The 27,627-nt window shown below is 34.4% G+C and overlaps 5 protein-coding genes and 1 non-coding gene across 7 annotated transcripts; all 6 read right to left on the bottom strand.

The window, feature by feature from the left end:
• Nucleotides 1–257: 257 nt before the first annotated feature.
• LOC108206483 (7-deoxyloganetin glucosyltransferase) lies at nucleotides 258–3,409 on the bottom strand. Its single transcript, XM_017376798.2, has 2 exons — nucleotides 2,786–3,409; nucleotides 258–1,316 (listed from the first exon to the last, which is right to left on the bottom strand). The coding sequence occupies exons 1-2, from the start codon at nucleotides 3,297–3,299 to the stop codon at nucleotides 379–381; spliced, it is 1,452 nt and encodes a 483-aa protein (XP_017232287.1). The 5' UTR covers nucleotides 3,300–3,409; the 3' UTR covers nucleotides 258–378.
• Nucleotides 3,410–7,130: 3,721 nt separating this feature from the next.
• LOC108207021 (uncharacterized) lies at nucleotides 7,131–10,095 on the bottom strand. Its single transcript, XM_017377487.2, has 2 exons — nucleotides 8,526–10,095; nucleotides 7,131–7,762 (listed from the first exon to the last, which is right to left on the bottom strand). The coding sequence occupies exons 1-2, from the start codon at nucleotides 10,005–10,007 to the stop codon at nucleotides 7,559–7,561; spliced, it is 1,686 nt and encodes a 561-aa protein (XP_017232976.1). The 5' UTR covers nucleotides 10,008–10,095; the 3' UTR covers nucleotides 7,131–7,558.
• A 2,478-nt stretch (nucleotides 10,096–12,573) lies between these two features.
• Nucleotides 12,574–12,647, bottom strand: TRNAN-GUU (transfer RNA asparagine (anticodon GUU)). Its single transcript has one exon. It is a non-coding gene; the product is annotated as a tRNA-Asn (tRNA).
• A 309-nt stretch (nucleotides 12,648–12,956) lies between these two features.
• LOC108206389 (calmodulin-binding receptor-like cytoplasmic kinase 1) lies at nucleotides 12,957–18,285 on the bottom strand. Of its 2 annotated transcripts, none has more exons than XM_017376669.2 (6): nucleotides 17,827–18,285; nucleotides 16,924–17,162; nucleotides 16,560–16,728; nucleotides 15,763–15,852; nucleotides 15,313–15,611; nucleotides 12,957–13,499 (listed from the first exon to the last, which is right to left on the bottom strand). In XM_017376669.2, the coding sequence occupies exons 1-6, from the start codon at nucleotides 18,056–18,058 to the stop codon at nucleotides 13,176–13,178; spliced, it is 1,353 nt and encodes a 450-aa protein (XP_017232158.1). In that variant the 5' UTR covers nucleotides 18,059–18,285; the 3' UTR covers nucleotides 12,957–13,175. The 2 variants fall into 2 exon arrangements, with proteins under 2 accessions (XP_017232158.1, XP_017232159.1); XM_017376670.2 differs by having other exon boundaries at nucleotides 16,924–17,194; nucleotides 17,827–17,961.
• A 969-nt stretch (nucleotides 18,286–19,254) lies between these two features.
• Nucleotides 19,255–24,187, bottom strand: LOC108206030 (probable anion transporter 4, chloroplastic). The gene is made up of 8 exons (XM_017376192.2): nucleotides 23,673–24,187; nucleotides 22,376–22,602; nucleotides 21,898–22,264; nucleotides 21,690–21,734; nucleotides 21,433–21,579; nucleotides 20,184–20,321; nucleotides 20,071–20,104; nucleotides 19,255–19,672 (listed from the first exon to the last, which is right to left on the bottom strand). Exons 1-8 carry the CDS (start codon nucleotides 24,099–24,101, stop codon nucleotides 19,473–19,475), a joined length of 1,587 nt encoding a protein of 528 aa, XP_017231681.1. The 5' UTR covers nucleotides 24,102–24,187; the 3' UTR covers nucleotides 19,255–19,472.
• Nucleotides 24,188–26,071: 1,884 nt separating this feature from the next.
• Nucleotides 26,072–27,627, bottom strand: LOC108206357 (uncharacterized). The gene is made up of 2 exons (XM_017376630.2): nucleotides 27,450–27,627; nucleotides 26,072–26,953 (listed from the first exon to the last, which is right to left on the bottom strand). The coding sequence occupies exons 1-2, from the start codon at nucleotides 27,481–27,483 to the stop codon at nucleotides 26,499–26,501; spliced, it is 489 nt and encodes a 162-aa protein (XP_017232119.1). The 5' UTR covers nucleotides 27,484–27,627; the 3' UTR covers nucleotides 26,072–26,498.

The following is a 27,627-nucleotide window of genomic DNA, read 5'->3' as shown; positions in this document are numbered from 1 at the left end:
GAGTGAGCGACAGCTTTAAGTTTTTTTTTTTTTTTGGTAATTTTATTAAATCTGTATATGAAAAAGTTTTCCTATAGCTTATATGACAAAATATACTAGAAATCTAATATTTTAGAAGTAAAATTATTTAAATACAAATTTTAGGTGTTCAATTATATTTGAATGTCATTTACGTACTCCACGAAAAAAGTAAATTTAAAATTAGTACGTCACCTTTTGATGCGAATATTGAAGCAAGAGTTTGAGCGCACGTACAATAAAGTAAAAAAGCGTTTCATTTATTTGAATTATCATAACCTTATTGATTCATAAGCATGAAAGCTGGAAGATGCAAACCGAAGATTCAAGAATGAATTTATTCATAATATTATGGACGTTCTAGTTCTTCAACACGACCACCAGCTTGTCCAAATTAAGAGAAGAAGAGCCATTAGGTCCACAGGCCTTCTCTGCCAATTTCTTCCACTCCATGGCCTTGTTTCTCATTTTCTTACCCTCAACTCCTTCCATCAGTAGTCTAACAAGCTCCTCCACATCGCCTCTCTTGACGTTATTAGGAATCTCCAATCCACACTCCCATTTGTCACGCAAGAACTTGCAGTTTATTGTTTGATCCCCAAAGAAAGGCCAACAGAGCATTGGCACTCCCGCGGATAGGCTCTCCAAGATTGAATTCCATCCTCCATGTGTCAAGAACCCTCCCACTGCTACGTGGTTCAGAACATCCTCTTGTGGACACCAACTTGAAATGAAGCCTCGGTCCTTGATGGCATCCATAAATTCAAGTCCCAGTGTATTTGCGGATTCACCATTAATGATCAAATCTGGTCTAATTATCCACAAGAAGGAGAATTTGCTATTAGCAAGCCCCCAACCGAACTCCAGAAGCTGCTCTGGAGACAAGACCGTTATGCTTCCAAAGTTCACGTAAACTACAGAATCAGCTTCTTTAGAGTCCAGCCACTCTAGACATGTTTTTTCCTCTTCCCAGAGACTACCAATGCTCGTGAGAGGTTTTTTCTGATCCAATGTACTTTGTTTGAGAAGCATCTGTTGAGGACCTATTGTGTATACATTTTTGCCTAACATAGATGAGATGACGTTCACAAGTTCTTGTTCCAAATCATCAAAGGTATGGATTACAAGTGCTGTGCAATTAGCTGCTCTCTGAGTACAGTCCGAGAAAAAGTTGAATTGGAAATCACTTGGATCTGTTATTCTTAAATGGCTGGGGAGATCCGCCAAACGCATGTCTGGCATTCCTGGGATCCAGTCTATCATGGTGTCTAAATATCCATTTGTTAGATAGCTCTCATCTGCATTACAGTGAACATTATAGTTTTATGACTTAATTGGAGATTGTGTACTGAAGTATCACTATGATGCGTTTTGTGTACTCCAACTATCATATCTAGCAAAGTGCATGCAGAAGAATAAGGATCGACGCAGAACATATACTTGCAGTTAGTTTTGTCCTCTTTAATTTTTAGACATTGATTGCCTTATTTTGGACGGTTAGAGATGAGTTGGCTGCATAAGCAAGATATCCGATTGTGGTTGGTGAACAGTTTCCATTAAATACTAGCATGTTTTTAACCATCTCATATGCTCCCTCCGTCCCAACCAATTATATACATTTTAGTTGGGACACGGAGACCAAGAAAAAGTGTAAAAAATTAATAAAGTTAGATGAAAAGTAGATAAAGTGGTGGGACCCATTTATTTTTAATAGTACTCCCTCCGTCTCTTACTCCCTCCGTCCCAATTCTTTTGGCTTGTTTGACTTTTAATGGTCAAATTGACCAAACTTTGACTGAAATTTACATGTATTAAATAATTGGAAAAGATTTTAAAAAATATATTACTAAAATCTACATTTGCTCTACTTCAAGATGTATGTTTCGGATTTTAAAAATCATGTAAGAATAATTAGTTATTACCGGTCAAAGTTTGGTCAATTTGACCACAAAAAGTCAAACAAGACAAAAGAAGTGGGACGGAGGGAGTAATACTTTTCCTGTTTCTCCTTTTCACGCTTGCCAACACATTATTTTGATCATTAATATCTTTAATTTCGTATCAATATTAAATATAAAAACTTCACCGTATTAAAGTATTCATAAATACGAATCCAACAAGATCACTCATGATTATATTTAGTCTTATAGATTAGATGTAAATGAGTAATTTGTCTCATGTTATGAACAGTCCCGACATATCAAATGAGAAAAGCTTTTAGAGACGGAGGGAGTAATAGATTTGAGATGGCGGAAGAAAGTAGTGGGTGTCGTAGTGTTTTATATTATAAAAAGTTACTATTTTTGGATTGTATAAAAATGATAGGACATCCCGAAAAGAAAACTGTACAGAAATGAGTGAGACGGAGGGAGTAATATTTAAGTAAATTAATTGTACTATTTTTTTTTTTTCTGGGAAGGAATTGATTCATGCACAAAGTGATTTCTGAGTTTGGAGTATCATAATTGGTTTTGCAGATAGAAAAACATGTGGTAGAAAGCTGTTACAACTTACAAATCCAAAATTACAGAAATGCTCTGACGGTGTTCGAGGAAACCAGCAGTATACATTCTGCATCATTCCTGATTCTTGGGCATGCGCTAGGCATAATAGTTTAGGTACACAAAATGCATCAAGGTGATACTTTGGGCATATACAGAGCATGCATTTTAGTCTAGTTTTATTGAGCATAGATACTAATATAGTTAGTAATTGCATGTCATATGTGATTGCAGTTGCATGTCGATTCAAAATTGGGAAAACATACCTTTAAGTGGTACAAGACCCCTTTCAAGGACATTTTTGAACTGATAAAATCCCATAAATCCGCAAGCAGCAACTGTCCAAAGCGAAACAATAGGAACTCCAAGGTTCTGAGCAGCATCAGCTGAGAATGTCATGAAACCGTCAGAGAGAATAGAAGTCACCTGATTTTTTCCGGTATTGAGTTTCGTTAGAAGGTTCTGAAAGGGTTGCGACATATATTCAGCAACTGACTGACAAAGTGCTAATATGTCTTGGGTAGCGTCAGGATCAGATGGAGGGAGGCCATCCGGGATGGTTTCAAATTCAAAACCAGTTAGGCCTTGAAGAAATTGAAGGCCTCCTGATTTAAGGATGCGTCTGTGATTGAACTCTGTATTGACAAATGTAATGAAAACGCCTTTGCTGTGAAGGAGCTTTGCCATTTTCAGCATTGCCTTGATGTGGCTTTGCACTGGGACAGGTATGCAAACTACATGAGCCTGCTTCTCTGCTGCTACTCCTGCCAATAAACCCATAGCTCTTCTTGTGAGCTTTCTGTTACTACCATGCAAGACCCTTTCAGGCTTTAATATATAGACAAGGAAATCCTGTATTAGATGTTATCTCTGGTTTCAGTAGATGAAACATAATTGTAAGCATTATTATGGGCCTGCAAGAATAAATAATGCGACCTAACATGCAACTACATTTCATAACAGTCTAATGAATAGAACAGAGTATTCACCTTATGACCAAAAAAAGAAAAAAAGAACAGAGTATTTCACCACAAATCCATTTGAAAAGAACAGTCTCGTCTGCTCCAAGATATTATCATATTTAGTGAGTTTCTTTATGTTTCTTCAGAAAAGATTTGTATAAATTTCGCTCTGTTATTTATGCATGCAATAAAAAATTTGATATCCGTATATTCTCCTGTTTTGCTTGAGGTAGTCGATTGTGGATAATATGAAAATATAATTCTTGATTCGTTTGTTACGCTGTGTTTATTTATATCATGTATTATATAGCAAATTTATAAATTTTAGTCAACTACTTATGGATGATTATATTTTTAGAACGACTGCTCTATAGCAAATGTCACGTCATCGATTAGTATATTGAAACAATACATTATATTTATAACAACTTAATAATTACATGTTATAATTAAAATATAGTGATACCATCAAAACAAAATGTGTCACGGATTAAACAAATTTTAGATAACATCTTATATGTCCGATTTAACCAACCTCATTTGAGATACTCCTTGGGTACTTAAAATAATAAAAGAGAGAAGAAAACTGGTATGAGATACATAATTTATTAAATTTTATTCTCTCTTTCTCAAACGAACGCCTCGTTGGTAAATAAGCGTCCCCATTTGAGATACTCCCTTACTATTCTATTGTGAGACTATATTTCCTAACGGAACGTCTTGTTGGTAAATAATCATGGGTATTTCATTGCGAATTAGTTGGCATGAGTATTGACTAGTCAAATCGTTACAAATCTGTGGAGAACTACTAACGGATTAATTTCCCTTAACAATTTCCATTGATAAAAGCGCTTTCTCTTGTAGTGATCGTTTTGATTTTTTGCAAGTAATTTGAGATGCAAAAAAATATCCTTCTACGCATTATTTTTCGAATTTTTTTCTAACTAAAAGAATAGATGTTAAATTTTTATTTAGAACAATAAAGATAAAAATATAATATATAAAAATATGTTTGTTTTACATATTAAATTACGTGTAAAAAGTCAAGAGATGAGCTTTTTTTTTTAAAGAGAAAGAGAAAATAGACTTGAAATAAATTTAGCAAGAAAAAATACCTGTATTATTTTCAAAGTAGGTGGTAATTGAATGAGAATGCACGAGATAGACGAGACCAGGAATCGGGGAATCACTGCTCCTCCACATTCATCATAATAGTCCAGAACGGTCCACATCAATTGAACTGTCGTTAGGTTTCTTGTTTATCTCGCGACAAATAATACTCTCTCAGCCTCTTATTACTTTTGTTGTTTCATATGTCGGGACTTTTCATAACATGAAACAAATTACTAATTTACACTTAATTTATAAGATTAAATATAATTGTAAGTGATCTTGTTCGATTCGTATTAATGTTAATACGACGATTCGTATTAATGTTAATACGACGAAGTTTTTATATTTAATACTAATACGAAATTAAAAATATTAACGATCAGAAGTATATGTTTGACAAATATGATAAACAAACAAGAAAAGTATTAATAGGCGGAGCGAGTATTAAAAACATAAATGCGCATCATACTGCATTCAAGTACTATAACACAAGCGAGTGTTATGACACAGCAAGCACATTTGCACGTTACTGTAATGTTTATATCTACCCTGTCTACGAGATTCAAGTCTTGCTTCTCTTCTCAGTCAGTTACTCGTGATCCACCAAATATTTTAAACAAAAAAAAACTAAATGAATAAAAAAAATAAAAGCTCCATACCAGGTCAGGCCGTCACGCTGAAATGCTTCAGGTTTTGTACCAAGCTTCATCCACGCCACTAATGGATGATGATTTTCACAAGGAGATGGGGTAATGATGATAAAGGGAAGAAAAAACGGAGAATTCTTTATATAATAAACACTTCTCTGTGTTCTCTATGTATCAGACTTTGATCATATATCAACCTGTGTTTGAGAGCATCTAATTTTAACAATAAAATCTACGTCTGTTTCATCTAATTTTGACTGTAATCATCCATTTTACTTGCATCCATCTGATAATCCTGGAATGCAGTTGATAATAGTTGTTTTAAGCGAAAACAATTACAATTAACGGCAACAATCTATGCAAATTGTGTTGTTCTCTAGTCCTTCAACATTGTGAGCTGGTTTACAAGTTTGTCCAATAATACTTGTTTAGATTTATCTAAGAATCAACGTTAAACAGTGAATTCATAATAGATTAAATGCAAGAACTTAGTATTTTTATTTAAATATAGATTATCGACCCTCTCCGATATTAATGTATAGTTAATTTTATTATTTCTTGTATGAAAATAAAATTTATATACTAATTGTCAAAGAAAAGTTATAAAATAACTTTAGGGGATGGGAAGTTTCATAAAAGATCCGGTGATTGGAATGAAAGACCAGTTTTAACTATTTAGGAGCTCTCTCTGCTTTTTTTATTTATCATCAACCAAAGCAGAAGAACAACATAATAAATATAGAAATCAACGGAAGGAGAATCCATCATCAGATGAGGGCTGAAACCAATTACTAGTGCAGATCCCAACTTAAACAATAAAATTCAAGATATTTTGATCACATGGTCCAGATAACAGAGAAAAGTTTTATCAAGATTCACAAGTGCAACGAAATGGGTGCAAATTTTCTGAACTATCTATACGAGACATGTGATTCCAGAACATTGAAGAGTTCATCGGCCTTTTTGATATACCTTAAAAAGCTTCCCATAATTTATAAGATTATTTGAACTACAATACACACATTCAAAAACCATCAAATGAGGTAAACTTGAAGAAACAATTTATCACTGCATAAGCAAATCATAAGTTACCGAGATTCTGTTTATCCCATAAAAAAATTGAGCTTCTATATCTTCACTTCCTCATAAGTCGTGCAATAAACAAAAAATTTCTGCCCTCTTGGGCTATTGGCACCCATGCCTAGGTACTTATAGGGTTTGTCCGGGAGATCTTAAATACAGGAGAAGTTATGTTTCACTTTAAAGTACTTTCACTGCTTATAAGTAAAAAAGAAATTTTTGTTTATAAGTTACTATCACTTTGGATAAATTGATTCACAATATGTAATTTATAATATACAAAAATTAACATAATTAACTTTAAAGTACTACAAGTTACCTTTAGAAGGGATAGCATTCATTTTTATGAAGTCAAATTGCAAAAATCATAAGAAAAATAACTGCAATAAGTACACATTTTGTACTTTCAAAATTCAACTTGTAATTTAGTTATATGTCAAGGTTATTTATTAGTTATAACCCAAATAATAAACTTGCAAGTAATTTATGACATATAATCAAACAATTATGGGAAACAAACAGGCCATAATTAACAAGGACTTGTAAGAATGTGGCCCTTCCATATTCTTAATTGATGGGGCCAGAACTGCTATGAGATTCAGCAATGAGAATAGTTCCCTCCAATAGTTGTTGTGCAGTAGTTATGCAATTATACATTTAGCTCATGAAATTAGTAAATAGAAAAGAATAAAAAATTCGGACTGTACAGCATACTAGACATTGCCTAAATCGTGAAAACGTGTTTGTGGGAGTGCAATACAAGCAATTTACTCATGTTTTATTAAAATCGAAAAAAAAAGAAAAAATTGCCCTTGACCAGTCAATTAAAAGCCTCTCACTATTTGAGGATGTGAAATATTACTTTCTTATTTTTATTACAATAAAGTTGAAATTGTAAACCTATTGTCTAATTTTATATAATAGCAGTCATTACGATTTAATATTATCTTAATAGATAGCACTGATGCAGTATGTACATCTTAAATTTTATATAATTGTTGTTAGCATGACCTTTTTGTTTGTCCTTTCTATACTATTAATCCGTAATATATATACCTTTTTCATAAATCCATACTGCTTGAAAATGAGTTTTAGGTGATTTCTCATACTAGAGATATATATACTAATACAACCAAACTTCATAATGTAATGAAAAGGATGGGGCATAAAGGAAGTTCTAACCAGTATAGATTACTATCTGCCAAAAAAAGAGTGAGGGACAGTAGGGAGTTATTCATCAGCATCTATCAGTCCGTCTGTTAGCATCTAAAGCACCAGCAGTATCAGGCCAATGCAGGAACTTATAACCATGAAGGGAAGGTGGAAGATAAGTCTGTGTCGATGAAGGATTATCCGGTGGATATATATAGTCCTTTCCATAACCAAAATCTTTCATTAATTTTGTTGGTGCATTCCTCAAGTGGAGAGGCACTCCCTCATTCTGTCCTGTCAAGGAACCAGTTACTCTAAAACCTCAAGGTGGTTAGAGAATGACCCTTTCCAGGATCTTATATTCTAACATTCCCCCTCACTCGAGAGCCCATTTATGGGTCGAAGAGTGGATCACGGGCGCTCATCTTTGGAGCATTAATTTGCCATTCGTGCCACTATAAATTGTGAGAATATTGGGGGTGGCAGGGATCGAACCCGAGTCCTCCGCCAACCTGGCTCTGATACCATGTAGAGAACCATTCCCTCTAAAACCTTAAGGTGTTAGAGGAGGCCCCTTTATGGATCTTATACTTTATATTCAACACTCCCCCTCACTCGAAATCCCATTTTTTTGGGTTGAAGAGTGGATCACGGGCGCCCATCTTTGGGGCATAAATTGCCTTCGTGTCCATTTTAAATTGTGAGAATATTGGGGGTGGCAGGGATCGAACCCGAGTCCTCCGCCAACCTGGCTCTGATACCATGTCATGGAACCAGTTACTCTAAAACCTCAAGGTGTTAGAGTAACATGGTTCCTTGACATGGTATCAGAGCCAGGTTGGCAGAGGACTCAGGTTCGATCCCTGCCACCCCCAATATTCTCACAATTTATAGTGGCACAAATGGCAAATTAATGCTCCAAAGATGAGCGCCCGTGATCCACTCTTCGACCCATAAATGGGCTCTCGAGTGAGGGGGAATGTTAGAATATAAGATCCTGGAAAGGGCCATTCTCTAACACCTTGAGGTTTTAGAGTAACTGGTTCCATGACATGTCCAACTGATTCCTTTATAACTTTCCTGGCAGCCCCTAGTGCTCTATAAACAGCAATTGATTTTGGAGCCAATGCCAAATATGCAACACACTGGGAAAGATTCACATCGCACTCAGGCATACCAAGAAAATGGCAAGCCTGATAGCATGCAATGGCCTGGGTTATTGCAGATGGGTCAGCCAGTCCAACATCCTCACTAGCAAATCTAACTAATCGACGCGCAATATAAAGAGGCTCCTCACCACCCTCCAGCATCCTAGCAAGCCAATAAATTGCAGCATTAGCATCACTTCCTCTCATAGATTTATGGAGTGCACTGATTAAATTATAATGCTCATCGCCCGCTCTGTCATAAGCAAGATGCTTGCACTGCAACGCCTCTTTTGCATCATCAAGAGTCACCATAAGCACAACTGAACGAGTAATGTCATTTTCTTCTGAACCTCCTGAATCCCCAACTCGTGCGGCAGCCGTAACAGCTGCATTCTCCAAAGCATTAAGTGCAACCCTTGCATCCCCATCACAATTCGAACCCAAAAACTCAACCACCTCATCACTCAACTCAATCCTTATAACCCCACAACCCACATTTGACAAACTCTGCACAACCCCACGCTCCAAATCATCGGCAGCTCGTCTAATCAGCATACAAACATGCTGAGGCTGCAAAGGACTAAGATTCAAAACCCTACACCTCGACAACAACGGAGTAATCAAATGAAAAGAGGGATTCTCCGTAGTAGCACCCACAAACACAACACTACCATCTTCAATAACAGGCAAAAAAGAATCTTGCTGAGACTTATTAAACCTATGAACCTCATCAACAAACAAAATAGTCCTCTTATTACTCTTTAATTTCAACTTTTTCGATTCTTCGACAACATCCCTAATATCCTTAACCCCAGCAGTCACAGCAGATAAAGACACAAACCTATACATCAAATCACACCCACTACTACCAGAATCAAGAATAGCTCTAGCAATAGAAGTCTTACCAGTCCCAGGTGGGCCCCACAACACAAAAGAAGGAATCAACTTACATTGCATTGCAGATCTAAGCAGAGAATTATTTGCAAGAAGATGGTCTTGTCCGACAACCTCATTAATAGTACGAGGTCTCATTCTTTCATACAAAGGAGGTTTATGATTATGTTTTTTTTGCGGCTGCCTCAGTGGATGAACTTTTAATCGCTTTTGGGGGGCCATAATATTTTCTTCTTCTCGCAAATGGGTATTTTTTGATTGGGTTTTTAGAGGGGGGGTTGGAGTTGGTTTGGCGAAGAAATGGTTGATTTTGGGTTGAAAAGGAGAAGATAAAGGAGGAGGGGAAGATGGGTTTTGAGAGTGGGAGAGAATCCATTCGGTGGCTTTGAGAGTGGAATCACCGGCGGTGGCTTCAAGGGCCTGAGAAACTAGGTCTTGAGAAAAGCCCATGTTGAGGAGCTGCTGCTGTTTCGCAGCCTCTTCTTCTTCCATGGCAGTGTGTAGTTGAGAATGGAAAAAGGGCTGGGCGCGGGGGTTTCGATGTTATATTTCAAAATCCTGTTTTTACACCCTGCCCAATTTTCATGTAAATTGCGATGAAGTGTACTGTATATTTCTTTTCTCATTTTTATCCTAATCCGATTTCAGGATTTTTCGGTCGGGTTTTGGTTAAAACATCTGACTATCAAAGTCTCAAATGTTGATCCTAAATTTCACTTCATAATATTTCATTTTGTGATGTGACGTCGTGTAATATTTATATTTTTTAAAAAAATTACATGATATACGATTTCTCTCTTATTTTAGTCCAAATCAATAAGAAAAATATTTGAAAATCCTAAAAAATCTAACGCCAGATAATATAACTTAATCCAACATTTTATACCCAAACCCATGTAACATCGTTATCAAAACGGAAAAATAAATTTTTTTGTCACCGAACTTATTGTGTTTTTAGAAACTTGTCACTCAACTAAATTTTTTTTTCTTTTTAGTCACTGATGTTAGGTTTGGATTTGTTTTTAATCACTAACTTAGGTTCGGATATGATTATTAGCATTGTGATAATTTTTTGTAGCATCATTAATACATAGTGATAGTATATAATTTTTTGATAATATGATGTATATTTATATCTTTGTATATAGCAATAATTTATAACATAAAATGAGGTGATATAAATTAAAATCAGAAAAAATCGTAATTAGAATTCTAAAAATTTATTAAATCATCAGTATGGAATCAATGACTTCAAATAATTTATGCTCTCCATGATAAAATAAAGTCTAATTGAGTGATACGATGCATCATCTTTCACTATTAAAGTTTCAATCACCTAGTTCAGCTTAAGATCTTTCTTAAATTTATTCTCGTAATTTTTAATAACTTTATCTTATTATAATGTTCAAGATAAAGATAAATAAATAGAGAGGAAAACTTAATCTTCAATGATTTATGAGATTTTCTTTTTGCGTATAAAAATTCAAACACTAAATTTTTATTCAGAAGAAAAAATAAAATAATTTATGAGAGTACGCTTTTGGAAACCGTAAAATGCGTGTTTAACTCTCATCACCGAAGATAAACGACATAAAAGTACTATATATAAAGATAGACATATATCAAATCATCAAAATATTAAAGGTTATCACTATATTTTAATAATACTACAAAGAATTAATATAATGGTAATAATCAAACCCGAACCTAACTTCAGTGGCAAAAAAAATTCTGAACCTAACATCTGGGAAAAATATTAGTTGAGTGGCAAGTTTCTAAAAACATAATAAGTTCGGTGACAAAAAAAATCTATTTTCTCTTATCAAAACCCCGCATCGTATACGGTTTTATTCTTATAATCCATGTAACATCATTATCAAAATGCTGCATCGTACCATTTTATTCTTATAACCTAACGCTACATGATGTAACGTTCTACGATGTTATCATTTTTTTCAAAACTTGATATTCAGGATACTTTAAGCTCAATTTATGATATACAAGACCTTTTCTCTCAGATTTTTGGTGCAAAAGAAACATTATTTGTCACCTATATATGTTGTCATAAGTTTTGACTCCTCTAAATTATTTTGTATATTTTACTTAATTATTATATGAAATTTGAATATAAAAACGAATATTACAGAAAAATTATATTTTAGCTCCAAAAAATCTCCTTTTATATTAAAACAGAATAATATATATGGTGGTTACGGTCTCTTATTCCAAATTTCAACCACTCTTCGAGTATCCCGCTATCTTGTATATAAAATTATTACACCTAATTTTATTTACTTTTGATGAGTTGAGATGATGTGTCAATTGTAATTCCCATTAATTTTAGTGAATTCTAATCTATATCTATAACAAGTTATACCATACTCTTAACTTATTCAATAAATATTTATTATAACATTTTCTTCCACCTTCCCTTTTATTTTCCTTCTTATGTATAACATGTTCTCAAACTTTTCAAGAATGTTAAGGGTGGTAGTCAAACTCCTGGTGAGCCCTCGGTTGATTCTGTTCAAAATCGGAGTCAAAATTAATTTTTTTCTTTTTTTCACAGATCGAACCGGACCGCAATTTTATTATGAACTATACATGGATGTCTTTTTATATGTAAGCATAATTATATACTCCCTCCGTCTCAATAATTTTTTTACACTTTCATTTTTGAAATGTGTTATCTAATTCTTTACATTTCAAAATTTATCGAATATATTAAAATCTTATAGTATAAAAATCAAGAACTCCCACTATTTTTTTTGTCACATCCACTTCCATTATTTTTCTTTGCTACATTTATACGATAAATATGAACTGATCCCACCTTCTATTTGTTACTGTTTCAACACCGAGAGTTAAATTTCTTGCTACAAGGGCTGTCGACTGTGTGACATGCATGTGGAAATGATTGAAAAAGTGTTGTGCATGAACAGCAACAAGATCTGGAACAACAATGACGACTTGAGCTTCAACACTCAAAAGCAATACCAGCAGCTGCTCTAACAAGGAAAAAAACTCTCTGCAACGTAGAGCTGGGACAAGGGAAAAACGCTAGAAGGAGGGGTCGAACCTCCGACCTTGTGGTTAACAGCCACACGCTCTAACCAACTGAGCTATTCCAGCTGATGAATAGCATACGTGATTTAAATATATCTCTGGCAGGTGAACTTCAGTAGAGGGCATTTTATTGTCAAAAACTGTATAGCATACATGCAAATCCTTGTGGTTTTTTGGTCTTGAAATAGACTTGGTATTTATCATGATATATTAATGATTAGAACAAGTATGTATTAGTGTGAATCAATCAGAAAGTTAATGTCTAAGTGCTGGCCATGGACACAGATTAATTTAATTATGCAGTTAACCAGATCACATTCTCAGGCTCCCAAGTCTACTTTCTGCCTAAAAAACTGATTGCTTTAGAACACAATATGGCATATGAAGTCCATAATCATTCCACAACTTCAACAAACATTGTATAAATTAGAGACATCTATAGATATGCAGTTGTCTCACACAATTTCGTGTACCTTGAGGTTAAGTTTTATCCGAAAAATATGGTCAAGCAAAAAGAATCAATCAAAAAATAGGTATTAGGACATCAAAAATAAAGAAAAGTATAATCACAATTCCTAACTATGGGCTGGTAAGTCAAGCAGAACGAAATCTGTAGCTTTCACTATCCTCGATCCCAAAATAATTATGTCGCTTCTTTCTAGCATCCCCCTCGACTACATTTGCAGAATTGGCAAAGGCTGAAGCAGCAGAATTGACACATTTCTCATTGTAATCTTTTCTAATTCTCCATAATGTCTCGACACATTTCTTCATTAGGGGCCTGTCTTGTCGTGAAGGTGCAAGGCACTGGCGAGCTAGTTTTAGAACCTTCTCTACCACCATAATAGATGCTGGATTCCTTCGTAGTCTTTGATCCATTGTCATAATAGCATCTCCTTCTTTTAGTTTCTTTAAGGCCTGCATATATAAATGATTAGTATCTCTATCTTCCCCTATAATGCAAGAAAAGGAGTCAAGAAAACAAAATTTATAACCTGTAACTTCCAAAAAATGAGGACCCTCTAAATCATCAAGTGACCTTTTTACTTAAGGTTATTGTGTATGCTAGGGAAGGAAATTCTGGCTATTGTCCATAACGTAGGCTCTTTTTTTAATTTCCAAATTCACTAGCATTAAGGTTAGCTAAATGTGTAATTTGTATCTTACTACATTCCGGAAACAGATCAAAAGCAAAAATGCAAAGGAGAACTTGAAAATTGAGATGTAGTATCCTTGAATGCAGCTGTCAGCTGGACACAAATATACATGATTCGATTTGTCATCTTTATTTACTTTGAAAGTCATTCGCTTAATCACTGTTAGATTCTCCATAACAGTAAGTAAAATTGAACTCCAATGAACTTATTTAATTAAAGTTTGAGTAATCCTAACATCAGGATTTAACTAAATACCACAATCAAACATAGACTTTTCAAAGACGGTCTTATCATTTCAGGGTGTCTTGACAATAAAAGTTATTTTAAAAAAAGCCGTTCAGGAAAAGAATATTCACATTTGCCACATGGAAGCTTGCTTCTGACAAGAATTTCATACTTCGGTACAGAAAGTTGTCATTCTTTTAATTTTACAAGTAACAAAACAAATCTTGAAGGGGCAAGCAAAGTGAAACTTGTTTAAAGTGTCATGTTTATATAGAGCATCAAATAAAGAGTATATCTTATTGCTTAAAGGCTTCTTCTGATAGCTCCACTCTTGCCATAATATATATTTATTTATTTTTGACGAAAATTGCCATAATATATTCCTATATTCAGAAAATGCACTTTCAAATAGTAGATGAGTTCAATATACTGATTTTTCCAGTATAGTAAGTAACAAATTAACTCCTGTATTTCCGTAAGTCCTATGAAATTAATCGACTCTACTTGCTCTTTAAGGAGGTCACATTTACTATGATACCCATTATTTGTAATGAGTTGCAAATGTGTAATCTTTAGATAAAATTAGCTTCTATCTGAGTCAACTGTATATAATAGTCTGCAGATCCAGAGTTTTAACAAGTGAGTGATAAACTTATGCTATGTTAATAAACCTTGCAGTATCATTTAAGTAGAAAAGTCATCCATAGCATTATGTCCTAGCGGATACCCGTACCCCTCACTCTTGGTAACAAGCAGTTGGAGGTTCTAGTATTAAAAAAGTTAATTATAACTATAAAAGACACAAAACAAGCAAACCATTAGTCGCATATGCTATGTGGAATCTATTATGTGCTTACACATGGACCAACTTCTTCATTGTAGACTAGTCCTTGTTTACTATGTCAATAATACTCCTGATATATTTATGTACTCTTAATCATCAAAAACATAATATGTTCAGTAGGAGAGAACTTATTGTTTAGAAAGAAAATTGTCTTCTGATGTGCATGTAGCATAGTTCATATTTTTATTCCCACAAATATGCCCTTAAAATGCTTAAAACAAAGGTACACACAGTAAGAAATTATATGTCCTATTGAAACAAGCTGCATAAATGTAAAAGTATATGTCAATTAAAAGATATGTCAAAAGAACTAGTTCTGTATAATTCCGAGGACTGTGAAGAAATCTGAGATCACATCAATAAGTCTCCTGTTGAATTGAAGTGTAAAATGGATGGCCAAACAAAATATTATATGAACATGCAAGTATAATAAAAACAGTTTAGAATATGTTTTCATGTGAAATGTACCACTTTGGATTCATGCAGTTCTCTAATCTCTACTTACCCATTTTATAGTGATCCTCTCATTGACTGGTCTCTTTAGATCTATTGGCTGCCTTCCTGTTATCAGCTCAACAAGAAGTACCCCGAAGGAATAAACATCACTCTTTTCAGTAAGTTGTTGTGTCATCAGGTACTCAGGATCCAAGTACCCTGCCGTTCCTTTGACTTCTGTAGAAATGTGAGTTGCTCCAGGATCTTCAGGAGCTAGCCGTGCAATTCCAAAGTCTGCCACTTTGGCACGGAGCTTTTCTGTGACAAGGATGTTTGATGCTTTTATGTCTCGATGAATTATGGGAGGATCTGTAGTACATGGAAAAAAATTTCAAGCCAGTTTAACTCTGCAAGAAGTTCTAAAGAATAAAAGCTGTGGATCCTATGCAGTTGGCATCGAGTAGGCAATTTGGCATATGAACATGTCTCCGGCAGTTCCTTTAAGTAACATAGCAAATACCTGTATAAGTGTGCAGATAAGTTATTGCATGAGCCACATCGATAGCAATGTCCAAACGCTCTCCAATTTCAAGTCCTTTCCCGCACATCCCTGCACGACAGATCACTAGCAATTGAGCAATATATTTTAAACTACTTGAACACACAACAACATATGTATTTGTAGTTTAAAACAAGCAATGTCATATTCAGGGTAGAAGTATCCCTGTTATGACAATATTAAGATTGAAGTGTAAGGTTGTACATTCTTTGGTTTTAGGATATATCAACATTTATTAAACTATTGCAAAATGAATCAGAAGTTTCTGTATATACTACCACAACAAGAAATATTCTTCATATAGTCAAGAAGTGATTCACAGACATTTGTCAATATATCGTGATGTACTTGATAATATTTTGGTGGGAAATAGAATGTGGTAAGAATTAAGATCCTTTCTAAGATAAAAAAAATTGTATTAATCACCAATGAGAGTCTAAAACATATAAGGACTAGAAAATTATAGAGCTTACAGCTTATAAATAAATAAATATGGACGGTTATATGATTTCGAAGGTGAGCAAATGCTGTCTCCACCTACAACAGTAACATATGTGAGGAGTATGCAAAATTAGAGAGTTGCTTATACAGAGATACAGAAAAGAGCTTTGCATCAAGGTAAGGCGAGCATCTATATTTTTGTGGTATTTATTTTTGTGTACGTGTATATTATCGTATTTTTTTTATAATTTGGTGGATACAAACACAAAAGGCGTGAATTACATTAAAAAGGGTGCTTATAAAGATTGTTCGCTTACCATCCAGATGTTCCTGAAGTGTTCCATTCCCAACATATTCAACTATTATCAGATGTTCATCTCTCTGCTCCAGAAAACCAAAAAGCTTAACCAAATTTAAATGCTCAATCTTTGCTAGAGTAAGGATTTCATTTCTGAACTCCGTTGACGATGTCCTATCATTCAGGTTCTGCGAGAAGAATTTCAAGTAACTTTACATATGTAAATGTACTAATTTTTGTAACACATAAACATGTCAAGTCTTCTCATATATTTTATTTTTCAAATGAAGTTAGACCTTAATTCAACTTCACAAAACATGCATATCTATAAAAACAGCTCGACTATTAAAAAAAAACCTTTGTACTGAAATGTCTCTTCTTACCTTTTTCTTCACCCTCTTTACCGCAACAAAAGATCCATCTTTTAGCTTAGCTCTGTACACAATACCAAACCCTCCTTCTCCAATTTTGTTTGCTGTTGAGAAATTAGCTGTCCCCTTGATAATCTCTTCAATCGTATAACTAACCCTTTTTGGTTTCTCACCACTCAAGGCCTTCATATATTCTGGTGAATTTATAAACTTATTTCTGCTACTGCTTTTTGAAGAAGTATCTTCTGATGCTGCAGAGCAGGACATTTGCCATTACTACAAACTATACAGCAATTAATCAGCCAAACCTAATCACAACTTTTTTCTTGTCAAATGACCACATACCTACTCAAACATTATCACATGTCTTACACTTGAATGGACATCCATTAAAATTCCACCAAGGGCCACAATTTAAGAATATTATGGGTACTGAACCTGAATATAAGTTCTCATAGATGAACAATCCTATTAAAATCTTAGAGCATCTCCAACTATATTGATTGACTATATTTTAAAATTGTATGTAATAATTATTTCAAGTTGTATAAATAGAATATATTAGTAAATGATGTGAAATCTTGCTATAGTACTCTAGAGATTGGCCAAACATCAAGAGGTTATATTTTCATTTATAGTATCTATTAATGACTTTTAGCTAAGGAGTTGGAGATGCTCTTAAGAGTTTATTACAAGCCTGCAAATTGTACTTCATAATATGTCTAGACCAACACAAAGTTTATCATCATAAATAAATAATTTTCCATCCTAAACCAACAAAATTAAAATTCTACTAAATTCCGGAACAGGACTCCAGCCTAGGTTAGCCCATTGGTTGCGGCCGGAAATAATTAAACAAACACATGTATCTATACATAATCAACATCCACAAAACATATAAACACACAGACTTACCAGCAAAGTCTTTCTCAATACCATGATGATGAACATCATTTTCAAGTGTACTAGAGTTGGGTTCTCCCTTACAGCTAATAAAGCTCAAAACTTTAGATACTTTTCTTGCAAAAGCTTTCAAGACATGGGGTTTCCTCTGATTCTTGTTTCCCAAGTACCCATTTTGTGGATTTGAGTTTTGTGTATTGATTTGACCATGCCTTGTGATTTGAGGACTGGGTGTTCTCTTCATTTTTGCAGCTAAGAAATTCAACTAACTTGGAGGAAATTGAAGGCTTAGGAATATATAATATTTGGAAATGAATCAAACATTATTTGGTATATGATACATGATGATGATTATAAAATGATGGGGGAATGTGTTAGTGATTTCTTTGTGGATATGATATTTAATAACATGGTCAATTTGGTGATAAACAAAGTTGGCCGACGACAAATGTATTAATTGGACGTGTAGATGAACTCCACGGTCAACCTGGATAAATATATAATTGGGCGGGTTCGGTGACGTATTTTAGCGAATTTTTCATGTGTATTAATTTTAGATTTTTGATAAATATATAAAAAATTATACTTGTTCAAGAGAAAAATTAAATATTTATATTTTTAATCAATAACATGTTACTAGTCGTTGATTTAGTTGATTGATCTTGAACATTATTTATATTATTAAAGATAGGGTCGCGCTCAACGGAGAAACCATCCTTAAAATAAAATCATAGAATCATTAAGATTCTGCAGCAGAAACCTAAATTTTAAATAGATAACATAATACATAGATATCGACATATTTTGCATGTGAAGTTCTGCTGCAGAATCCTAAGAGATATTATTTATTATAATATGGGTCAGTGCCCAAGGTAAATGATATTTTCTTTTAAAGTTGGGTTACAACCGAATCAAAAACTAACTCTCACAAAATAAAGAACATGTCGAAAATTCGTATCCTGCTTATTGTGAGTAGGCAAACGTATTGAACTTGGCAATCTGTTGCTTGTGATATTTTAGAATTTCTTGACCTTCAATGATTTGAACCATGTCAATTTAGCAGGGAAAGAGTAAAAAGCTAGGGAAAGTTCTTAGAAAAGATCAGTCAAAGTGAGAAATGAAAATAAAATTCTTCATAAACTGGGGAATTTGATTTTCTGTCAAAAATATATTATGTTCTTCACAGAAGGTCTCTTGCTTTTAACCAAGTCAGTGGTCCAACTTCATTAGGTTTACCAGGGGCGTTTAGATAGGGAGCTAGAATGAAAATGAGGTAATGGGACATGAGAATGAGGGGTATGGAAATAGCCAAATAGGTATCCAAAAGAAGCGTAAGGAATGATTTACCCTTCAAGTTAGATTGGGTTCTCATTCCATGTCACAAGATTGCTAAGCTAAACACCAAGACGGGATTTGAGATTCCGATTCACGTTAGACACATTAACCATGAACCAAGCGCCTCCCTAATATATACTGGGATATATTTACAAAAAAGAAAATTAAAAACCTACATTAATCCAAAATCAGAAATCGGGTAAGCTCCTCGGCATCCCAAACATTACAACTACAGCAACATACTGGTACATACTGCCTACAACACATGACACATGAAATTAACTCTATCTGCCATATTTCCTCTTCTCTAAATCAGGCTTAACCTAATGCTGCTTGACCTGATTAGTCTCATCGAAATCAACCAATTCTCCGGTAGAGAAAATGTTCCAAAATAGAGTGGACATAAAATAGAGGATAGCTGTGAGTATCAAAAATCCCTGGAAGGAGCCAACTAGTTCGACAAAGTACCCAGCTCCAACTGTTCCCACTATAGCAGCTAACGTTCCTGCGGTGTTTGACAAACCTATAGAAGTGAAAGAGCGTACATCAGGCCAAATATACTACAAGTAAAAATCTGATGCCACTTATTCGAATTCCGATAATTTGATTAAAAGTTTCTGATCATCTGCTTGTCATATTTTCTCTATTTCTTCAAATTCTCATCCACATCACTCAAACATGTTATAAGTAGACAAATGAGCTTTAAAAATAGATACTTCCTTTGGGTGCTAACTGTAGTCTATAATCAGATCGTGTAAGAGATCTCTAGGACTTCCTACAGATGCAGGGAAGTGGTGTATTACAGAGTGAACCCCAGACTATTTCATCTGGACTAGGGGTTGACGTTTGCTTTTTTATCGGCTTAAATGTCAAATATCATTACTTAGCATTAATGAATAATGAAAAAAAGTACATACGTACCGTGAAGAACGCCAGAATATTGCGGTGCAATTTCCTAAATCATGACAAGTGTAGATCAACAGTTAGAAGGTGAAAAAAAAACATGTATTTTCATCTAATTTACTTATACCAACCTGTAGATTTACAAGGAAGCCGAAATGGCTGAATGACTTCAGCCCCACAGCTACGGTTAGCCATGCAGATGCTGTTATTGGACTTTTTGACATTGTTAGAGCAATGAGAGCAAGGCCAGGGCCAGCAAATCCAATTGTCTGAAGGAAAAAATTTAAGTTACCTTGTGTCTTTGTCAACAGTAGCAAATCATTTTAGTTCGACAATCAATATGTTGCAACATGAGTTGTAGTAACCAGCTTTTAGGAGATTTGTCAACCATAGAAATCATGTTGCATTCGCCAGCAACTAATAATAGTCCTTAAAATAATGAACGAATAACAACTAAATAGAGATGTTGAAACAAGCAACAGATTCACAGCGAGAAACAGTTTAAGAGAAGGCCAACGTATACAAGGTACCAACTAAAACAAAACCATACCAGGTGCGTTTCACTCAGACATAGGGTAGTCTTAAGAGTGTAAGATAGACATATAACTTACCTCTACTCCTAGAACCAGAGATTATTTTTGGGAAGACACCTCACTTTGTGAATACAGAATATATACGGAAAGTTAATAAATATAGTTTAAAATCATAAAAATACGGCATGATTATATAAAGGTATGCAAATTACTATATGAAATACTGGGCTTTTAAACTTTAAATACTATCCCCAAAGTTTTAGGAAAGCTGAGAAGCCAGATGACATGCTCCTCATGTTTCTGATCCATAATACACTCATGTTCAATCTGATAGGGTTTCTAAATTCAGATATTTATAAAGCAAAAATATATCGACTACATATATTCAAAAATAAAATTATCACTCTTGTCCTTCATTACAGAAAAAATATTTGTATCTGAAAGCCACGTGTTAGACTAGCCACTTACAATACTAATCTACTTTAACAGTGCTGGACATTTTTATTGCCTCAACCACGTGTTTAGTCTCCCAATTTCTCCTGACCATTTCTTAAACAATGAATATCATCTACCTATCTCTGTTGGCAGTCGCCTAATTGTTAGGTAAATAATAACACAATCAGCATATGAAGTTGGTATAAGTTGAAGCACACAGTCATCAACTTGGCAGCACTATTTTGTTTCTACCGTGGGACTCCTTTTAGCATAGCAACCTTTAAGATCATGTTGACGGTTGCACAATTAGTTGAATTATAGATTAGCACATCTAGAAATGCTTTTATAATAATCGATTCCAAGATGTATATTAAATAAGCATTCAAAAAGATAGATATATACTGACTCAAACCTGCATCATTTTTCTGGTAAAAGTGACACTTGTACCACGTCGAATTAAATCATCTGACCAAACACCTGCATAGTATCCTACTACTGCCATCATACTCCATGGAACAGCACTAAACCATGCGGCTTGTCTGAGGTCAACATGATATATCTGCTCAGCATGAAAACAACAACTCCTCATTTTCTAAAGGGTATATTCGAAGCAAGATATATGGAAGAAATATCACAATTTAAAATTCTGCAAGTCAAATCTGATATTACCGTTTTAAAGTATATTGGCATCCACGAAAGAATAACGAAAAAACCCTGTGAGCAAAAAACGAACAATGTAGAAGATGAGGAATTTTGAGATTCGGTATATCAATAACATATGGGAACTAATAAATATATACCCACATACTATAATGAGACCAAAACAAATAATAATCTCAGCAGATAAGGTATATACAGACAGAGAATGTATACATACCCAGCTATGCATGGCATTTGCAACAATTATAGACCAAGTTGGCATCTTGGAAAGCAATCGTCTAAAAGGAGGAATGACTTTAGGTTTTGCCAAATCATTCTCAACCTTTAAGGATTTTGGCCTCATGCTTCGTATATACTCCAGCTCATATCGTGATATTTGAAAATTTTGATCGGGAGTACTTGTTGTAGCAGAAATCCATATTATAACCCACAAAAAACCACATAATCCAAATATTATAAATGGTCCGAACACACCAGCTTGTGACATGAGGATAGGAGAAAGTGTGAGTCCAATAGCACTTCCAAGCTGAAATCCTCCCATTGCAAGACCAACAGCTTGGGATCGTTCTGTTGAAGGGAACCATCTAACATCAAAAGGCCAAATTTAGTCTTCTAAAATCACAATATTATAACATATAAAGGATCGAATGAGAATTCAATTCATTTTGACATGTAAGTGACTTGTTAAACTCTACCTTGCTATCATATTGTTCATACTAGGAAGAGCCACACCTTCTGCGATGCCAAGTAGGACACGTGCAAGTAGCAATGCTAACAAAGAAGTATCTGCAGCCCATGGAGTGAGAAACGTCGCTAGTGACCACAAAGTGACACCCCATGCCATGACTATCTTACCGCCATAATAGTCTACAAGAGTCCCACCAGCTATGGGCGATATCAGGTATCCCCAGAGAAAAGAAGACTGCAATTAGAGGCCATTAAATATCATCAAAATTTTTAAAGAAGAGGCTAAAATGCGTAACAGTGAACGTAAACAACCACGGGGGACGGAGGGAGTAATGATTTCTTTAACAGAGTTTAATAATAATAAATGTTTCTACGTTAAAGCAATGTAAAAACTGCAGACATTGACTTTCAAATAAATTTGAAAAAACAAAACTTCAAATTAAGTTAAGTTGATAAAATCAATTTAAGACATGAAATATCCTTCAATTTTGAAAAAGAAGTAAAATGTCAATCATCACAAGGGAGCCAAGTAGAAACTAACATAAACTAATAATAGACCTCAACACCGTAATCATCCGTACAAAAAAAGTGCCCGCTAATGCTGCAGACAGTAGAAACCGACAAACTAGAAAACATCCTAAACCATCATATCATCCCATACACCAATTAATGAGCAGACCCTACACCTTGACTTACGACAAACACCAACACGTAAGTAAAATCAGCCTATACTATGTCTATATCGAGAAACAATGACCAAATAGGGTTTCCAATTATATACATTCTTCACTTCAGTCTTAAAAAAAATCCGTTAACTTTTCCACACTGAAGCTCACCCTAGTTAGCACCACTCCTAAATCCTCTTAATCATTCACAAACGTCACATTCATTACATAATATTTAATCATACAATTCAATATCAATTGCATAAACATACCGTTTCTACACAGCAACAAGTAAAGCAACAAACACTCTGCACCAAACTAAGAGTACACAAAAACCTCCACAATTTAATAAGATATATAACACACTGTTATGCAGGCATCCAAAAAAATAACATTTCATCGAATTTCTACTACACTAACCAAAAATCACATACAAACATTTAAATATACATATGCAAAGCAACAAACACTCTGCACCAAACTAAGAGTACACTAAAACCTCCACAATTTAATAAGATAAATAATACACTGTTATGCAGGCATCGAAAAAAATAACATTTCATCGAATTTCTACTACACTAACTAAAGATCATACAAACATTTAAATATACATATGCAATGAGAGAATCACAGAAACTACCTGCACTACTCCAGCAAAAGACTGCCTCCACCCATTCGAAAGCGACATCGGAACAATCGCAACCGACATAACCACACGATCAGCATTACACAAAGCCAAAGCCATAGCAAGCATTGCCACAACTTTAATCCTCTCAGAAGTAATAAACTCAACAAAGCTCGGTGCTTTCACGTCAGTCACAAGATAACGATCATCTCCCGAAGAAGCCCTCTTCGAATTGACCCGAGAACTCATCGGAAAACCAGTTCTTGAGCTTGAAAGGGATGTGAATGAGTCATTTTTCAAGTGATTGTTGAAATTCGGTGATTTCTTGAAAAGGGTAGGCGGGGATTTGATCAAAGATTGATGGGGTTTGAGTGGTTTGTGAGTTTGAAGAGGTGGTGATGAGAATTTGGTGATCGGGCGTTTCACGGCCGCCGGAAAATTCATGGTGTTTCCGGTGAGAAATGTGTGTATAATGTGAGTATATGTTGTGGACTAGTGTTTAGTGGATTACAGAAATGGGGCTTGTTTTGGTGATAATATCGAATTTGTCACTACACGTTGTTTTTAGATAAGTTTGCCTCAGAAACGTCATTTCTGTAACAACCTAAATATTTTTCAAAATTTATCTGATATGACTACTATTTTTTAAGTAATTTTATTTTTACTTATAATTTTAATTGGTTGAATATTTTATTTATCATTATTTAAAAGATAGTTTATTGATTTGTTTTTATTTCTATAATTTTAGTAATTCATGAATTATACTATACTATTATTTAAAATTATCGAAATATACAAGTAGAGGCAAAAGGCTTTTGACAGTGTCGCCCATGTTATTTGCAGACCATTGTTATCTTTATTGTGAAGCCCAAAAGAAAAGGATACATGAAGTGAAAATCCTTTGTCAGGTACAAGTCTTTGAAATAGCTGACGGCCCAAAAGTTAGTTTCTCAAAATACGCTATTACTTGGTGATCCAAAACAGAAGCCATGTTGGATTCCACCCATATATTGGTGGTGTTTCGCAGCCAGACTTCTGGGCTTATAAGTTAAAAGCACTTATTTCGTACTGTTTGTGTAATAAGTTAGGAAGCACTTATAAAAAGCTGAGAATGCTAGCTTTTGTTTCATGACTTCTGCTTATTTCCCAAACACTTTAATCACTTATAAGTCTTAACTAGCTTCTAACTTCTATTTCACTTCTTTACTTTAAGCAAGAAGCACTTATTTTAAACTCAGCCAAACGGCCCCATTATCTATACATTTTCTTCTGGTATTTGACATGTAATACTTCTATCATATATATTCTTATAGCTTATTTTTAAATATATATTTTAGTGTTAAATTTTTTTAAGAAAAAGTTTTTAAAATAAATTTTAAAACTATATTGTGCAAGAACATTAACATACGTGTCGTGTCGACGTCCCCATTTCCCTTCTCTTATATATACAACTCATGCGAACGAAGAGGGTATTATTACGATCATGGAAAATGGTATAAAAAAAGTGAATACAGATAAATAAAAAAACGGAAGTAAATGAATTTTTATTTATAGAAATAATAGAAATGTGATCATCAAATCTCAAACCGCATGCATCCACAATTTTTATGATATAATTGCGGCTTGAATTTTTAACCATGATATTCAGGATGTAGGTTGTGATTTGACATAATGGTCTAATTTTTAAGTGCAGCGTACGGGATGTAGATTCTTGTTGTTCGATATTTTTTTCATATTCACGTATTTCACTTCTTGTTAAAAAAAATGATGTTTTAAATCTGTGATAGTTCCCACAAAAACAGGAAAAACACCTTTATTTAAAAGTATCGTGATCAGTTTTTGAGCTAAAAACTGCCATTAGAAAAATTATTTTTTAATTTACTAAACAGCTTTTCCACGTATTTTTAAGCAAAAATTTGTTGTCTGCAACATCAATTTCAAGCGGATCCTAGTTTCAATAACAACTAAAAAATGTGTTTAAATTTTAAAGCGCCTGCTTTACTGAGAAATCTCACAAACTTGTATTTTAAGCTGTACACGAGCACTTTCTTAAACAAGTTCGACCTAGTTATAGTTTCTGACATCCAAAAACTGAGTTATATTTTACCCCTTATAACTATCAAATCAGATAAGAACCAAATTTCATCGAATTTAACACCAAATTGCTGACAAATGAACAAAATCATTTATAAACCGAATGCAGGTTGTTCATTCTCTCTATGTATAGGCATTTTGAGGGGAAAACTGAACTAAGCCCAGAATCTCTCTCTCAGGAAATTTCAATTGGTCTTTAAGTAATGGCAAAGCTAATTTACATTCCTTAGTAACACATATTCGACTGTCTTAACTTTGATTATTCTCATATTAATCTGGCAATATATACATATTTTTCTTGTAAGAATAGACAGATGGAATTTAAGAACAAGAATTTATTAAGAATCAAGCCAGTTCGATGCATATAACAATTTGCTGATACCATGTTTCATAAGAACAATGACCATTTGAATTTTTAACTACTAATCAAGCTACACATAAATTATACTCCCTCCGTCCCCCTGAGTAGTATACATTGGGGGACGGGGACGTGGCACGGACTTTAATGCTCCTGTAAAGTGTAGTTGTGTAATTTATTTTTAAAATTTTCTTTTTCTGAATTAAAGTTTGGATGTTATATTTTTATTCAGAAAAAAAAAATCTCAAAAATAAGTTACGGAACTATGTTTTATAAGAGCATTGAAATGCGTGTCGAGCAGTTGAAAAGAAACGTATACAATTAAATGGGACAGAGGGAGTATCACACAACAAACATTATCATTTTATATTGCAGAAATGATAGAACAATCACTCAATTTCATACCCTTTATTTTGAAGGTCTGCAACAACTTCACTCCTCATCCTCACCCACATCTTAAAAGCTTCGTGCTCAAACTTCTTATCCTGCAACTGCTTCTGAAAATTAACCGAGTCCTTATCTGTTTCAAGTGCCCCTTTCGGCCCAATAGTTGTCCCGATCATCCCACCCTTGGCAATAAACTCCTCCATCGCCTCAGCATCACCCGGATATGGAAATTCCCGACGTTCATACAGATGGGCCAACTCTTTCTCTTCCTTGGGTTTCGGCTTAAGTGTCCACCAACCAAGGGGCGATGTTTCGTTGTACAACCATGCAGCGCCAAACAATGCATATGTGCATAACAATGCCTTCCCTACTTGCCCCCAGAAATAATGGTCCTCCTTACCTAGGCCTATCTTTTTTAGGTACTTATCGGCATTGAACGACTTAATTGCTGATAGACCTACCATACAGAAACATTAACATCATAACATAGTTTAGCACGCCGAAATTTAAATACTCACGCACTCATGCCTCTACCGAAACATCTTGTTATCGAGAAAAAGGGCACCAACTAAGCTACTAAACTACAATGTTAGCAATCAGCAAAGTATTACTGCATTTCTGTGTTTAGTTCAGGCGTTTTGTCAAACAGCTTCAAGGCACAACACTCACTCTATAAAAACACAGGGCAATAAGAACAACTCTACAAATTCATCTCTTTTTACACAGGCATAAGTGGCAATGCAGCAACTCAATGTAGATCAACCCATGATCTTGAAGTGTTCTAATAATGAGATTTTTGATTGCATGAATTACTGGGCATTTATAATTTCGATTTTATTATTTTGGTAGAATAAAATGGCCATGAAGTAAAAAAAAAAAAAAAAGTTTCACAAAAAAAGGATTAAGAAATTGAATGTAGAAATTAGAAGGCATAAATTGGGATTAAAGTGTACCTGTTTTGGCAGGTTGAAGACTTTTGCGAACCATTTGGAGGTGATACTATTAAGCTGCTCGATAGTTCGTAAGAGCAAGTCCAACACTATGCTAAGGGGTTCCCTAAAAATATTATAAGATAATATGTCTTAGTGATTTAGCACAAGATTTAGCACATGAGCTCCAATAGTACTCCCT

This window comes from Daucus carota, chromosome 2 (assembly GCF_001625215.2).
Source record: "Daucus carota subsp. sativus chromosome 2, DH1 v3.0, whole genome shotgun sequence".
NCBI classification, from domain to species: Eukaryota; Viridiplantae; Streptophyta; class Magnoliopsida; order Apiales; family Apiaceae; genus Daucus; species Daucus carota.
Note: the sequence above shows the minus strand (reverse complement) of the source record. Positions and strands in the feature narration are given on the sequence as shown.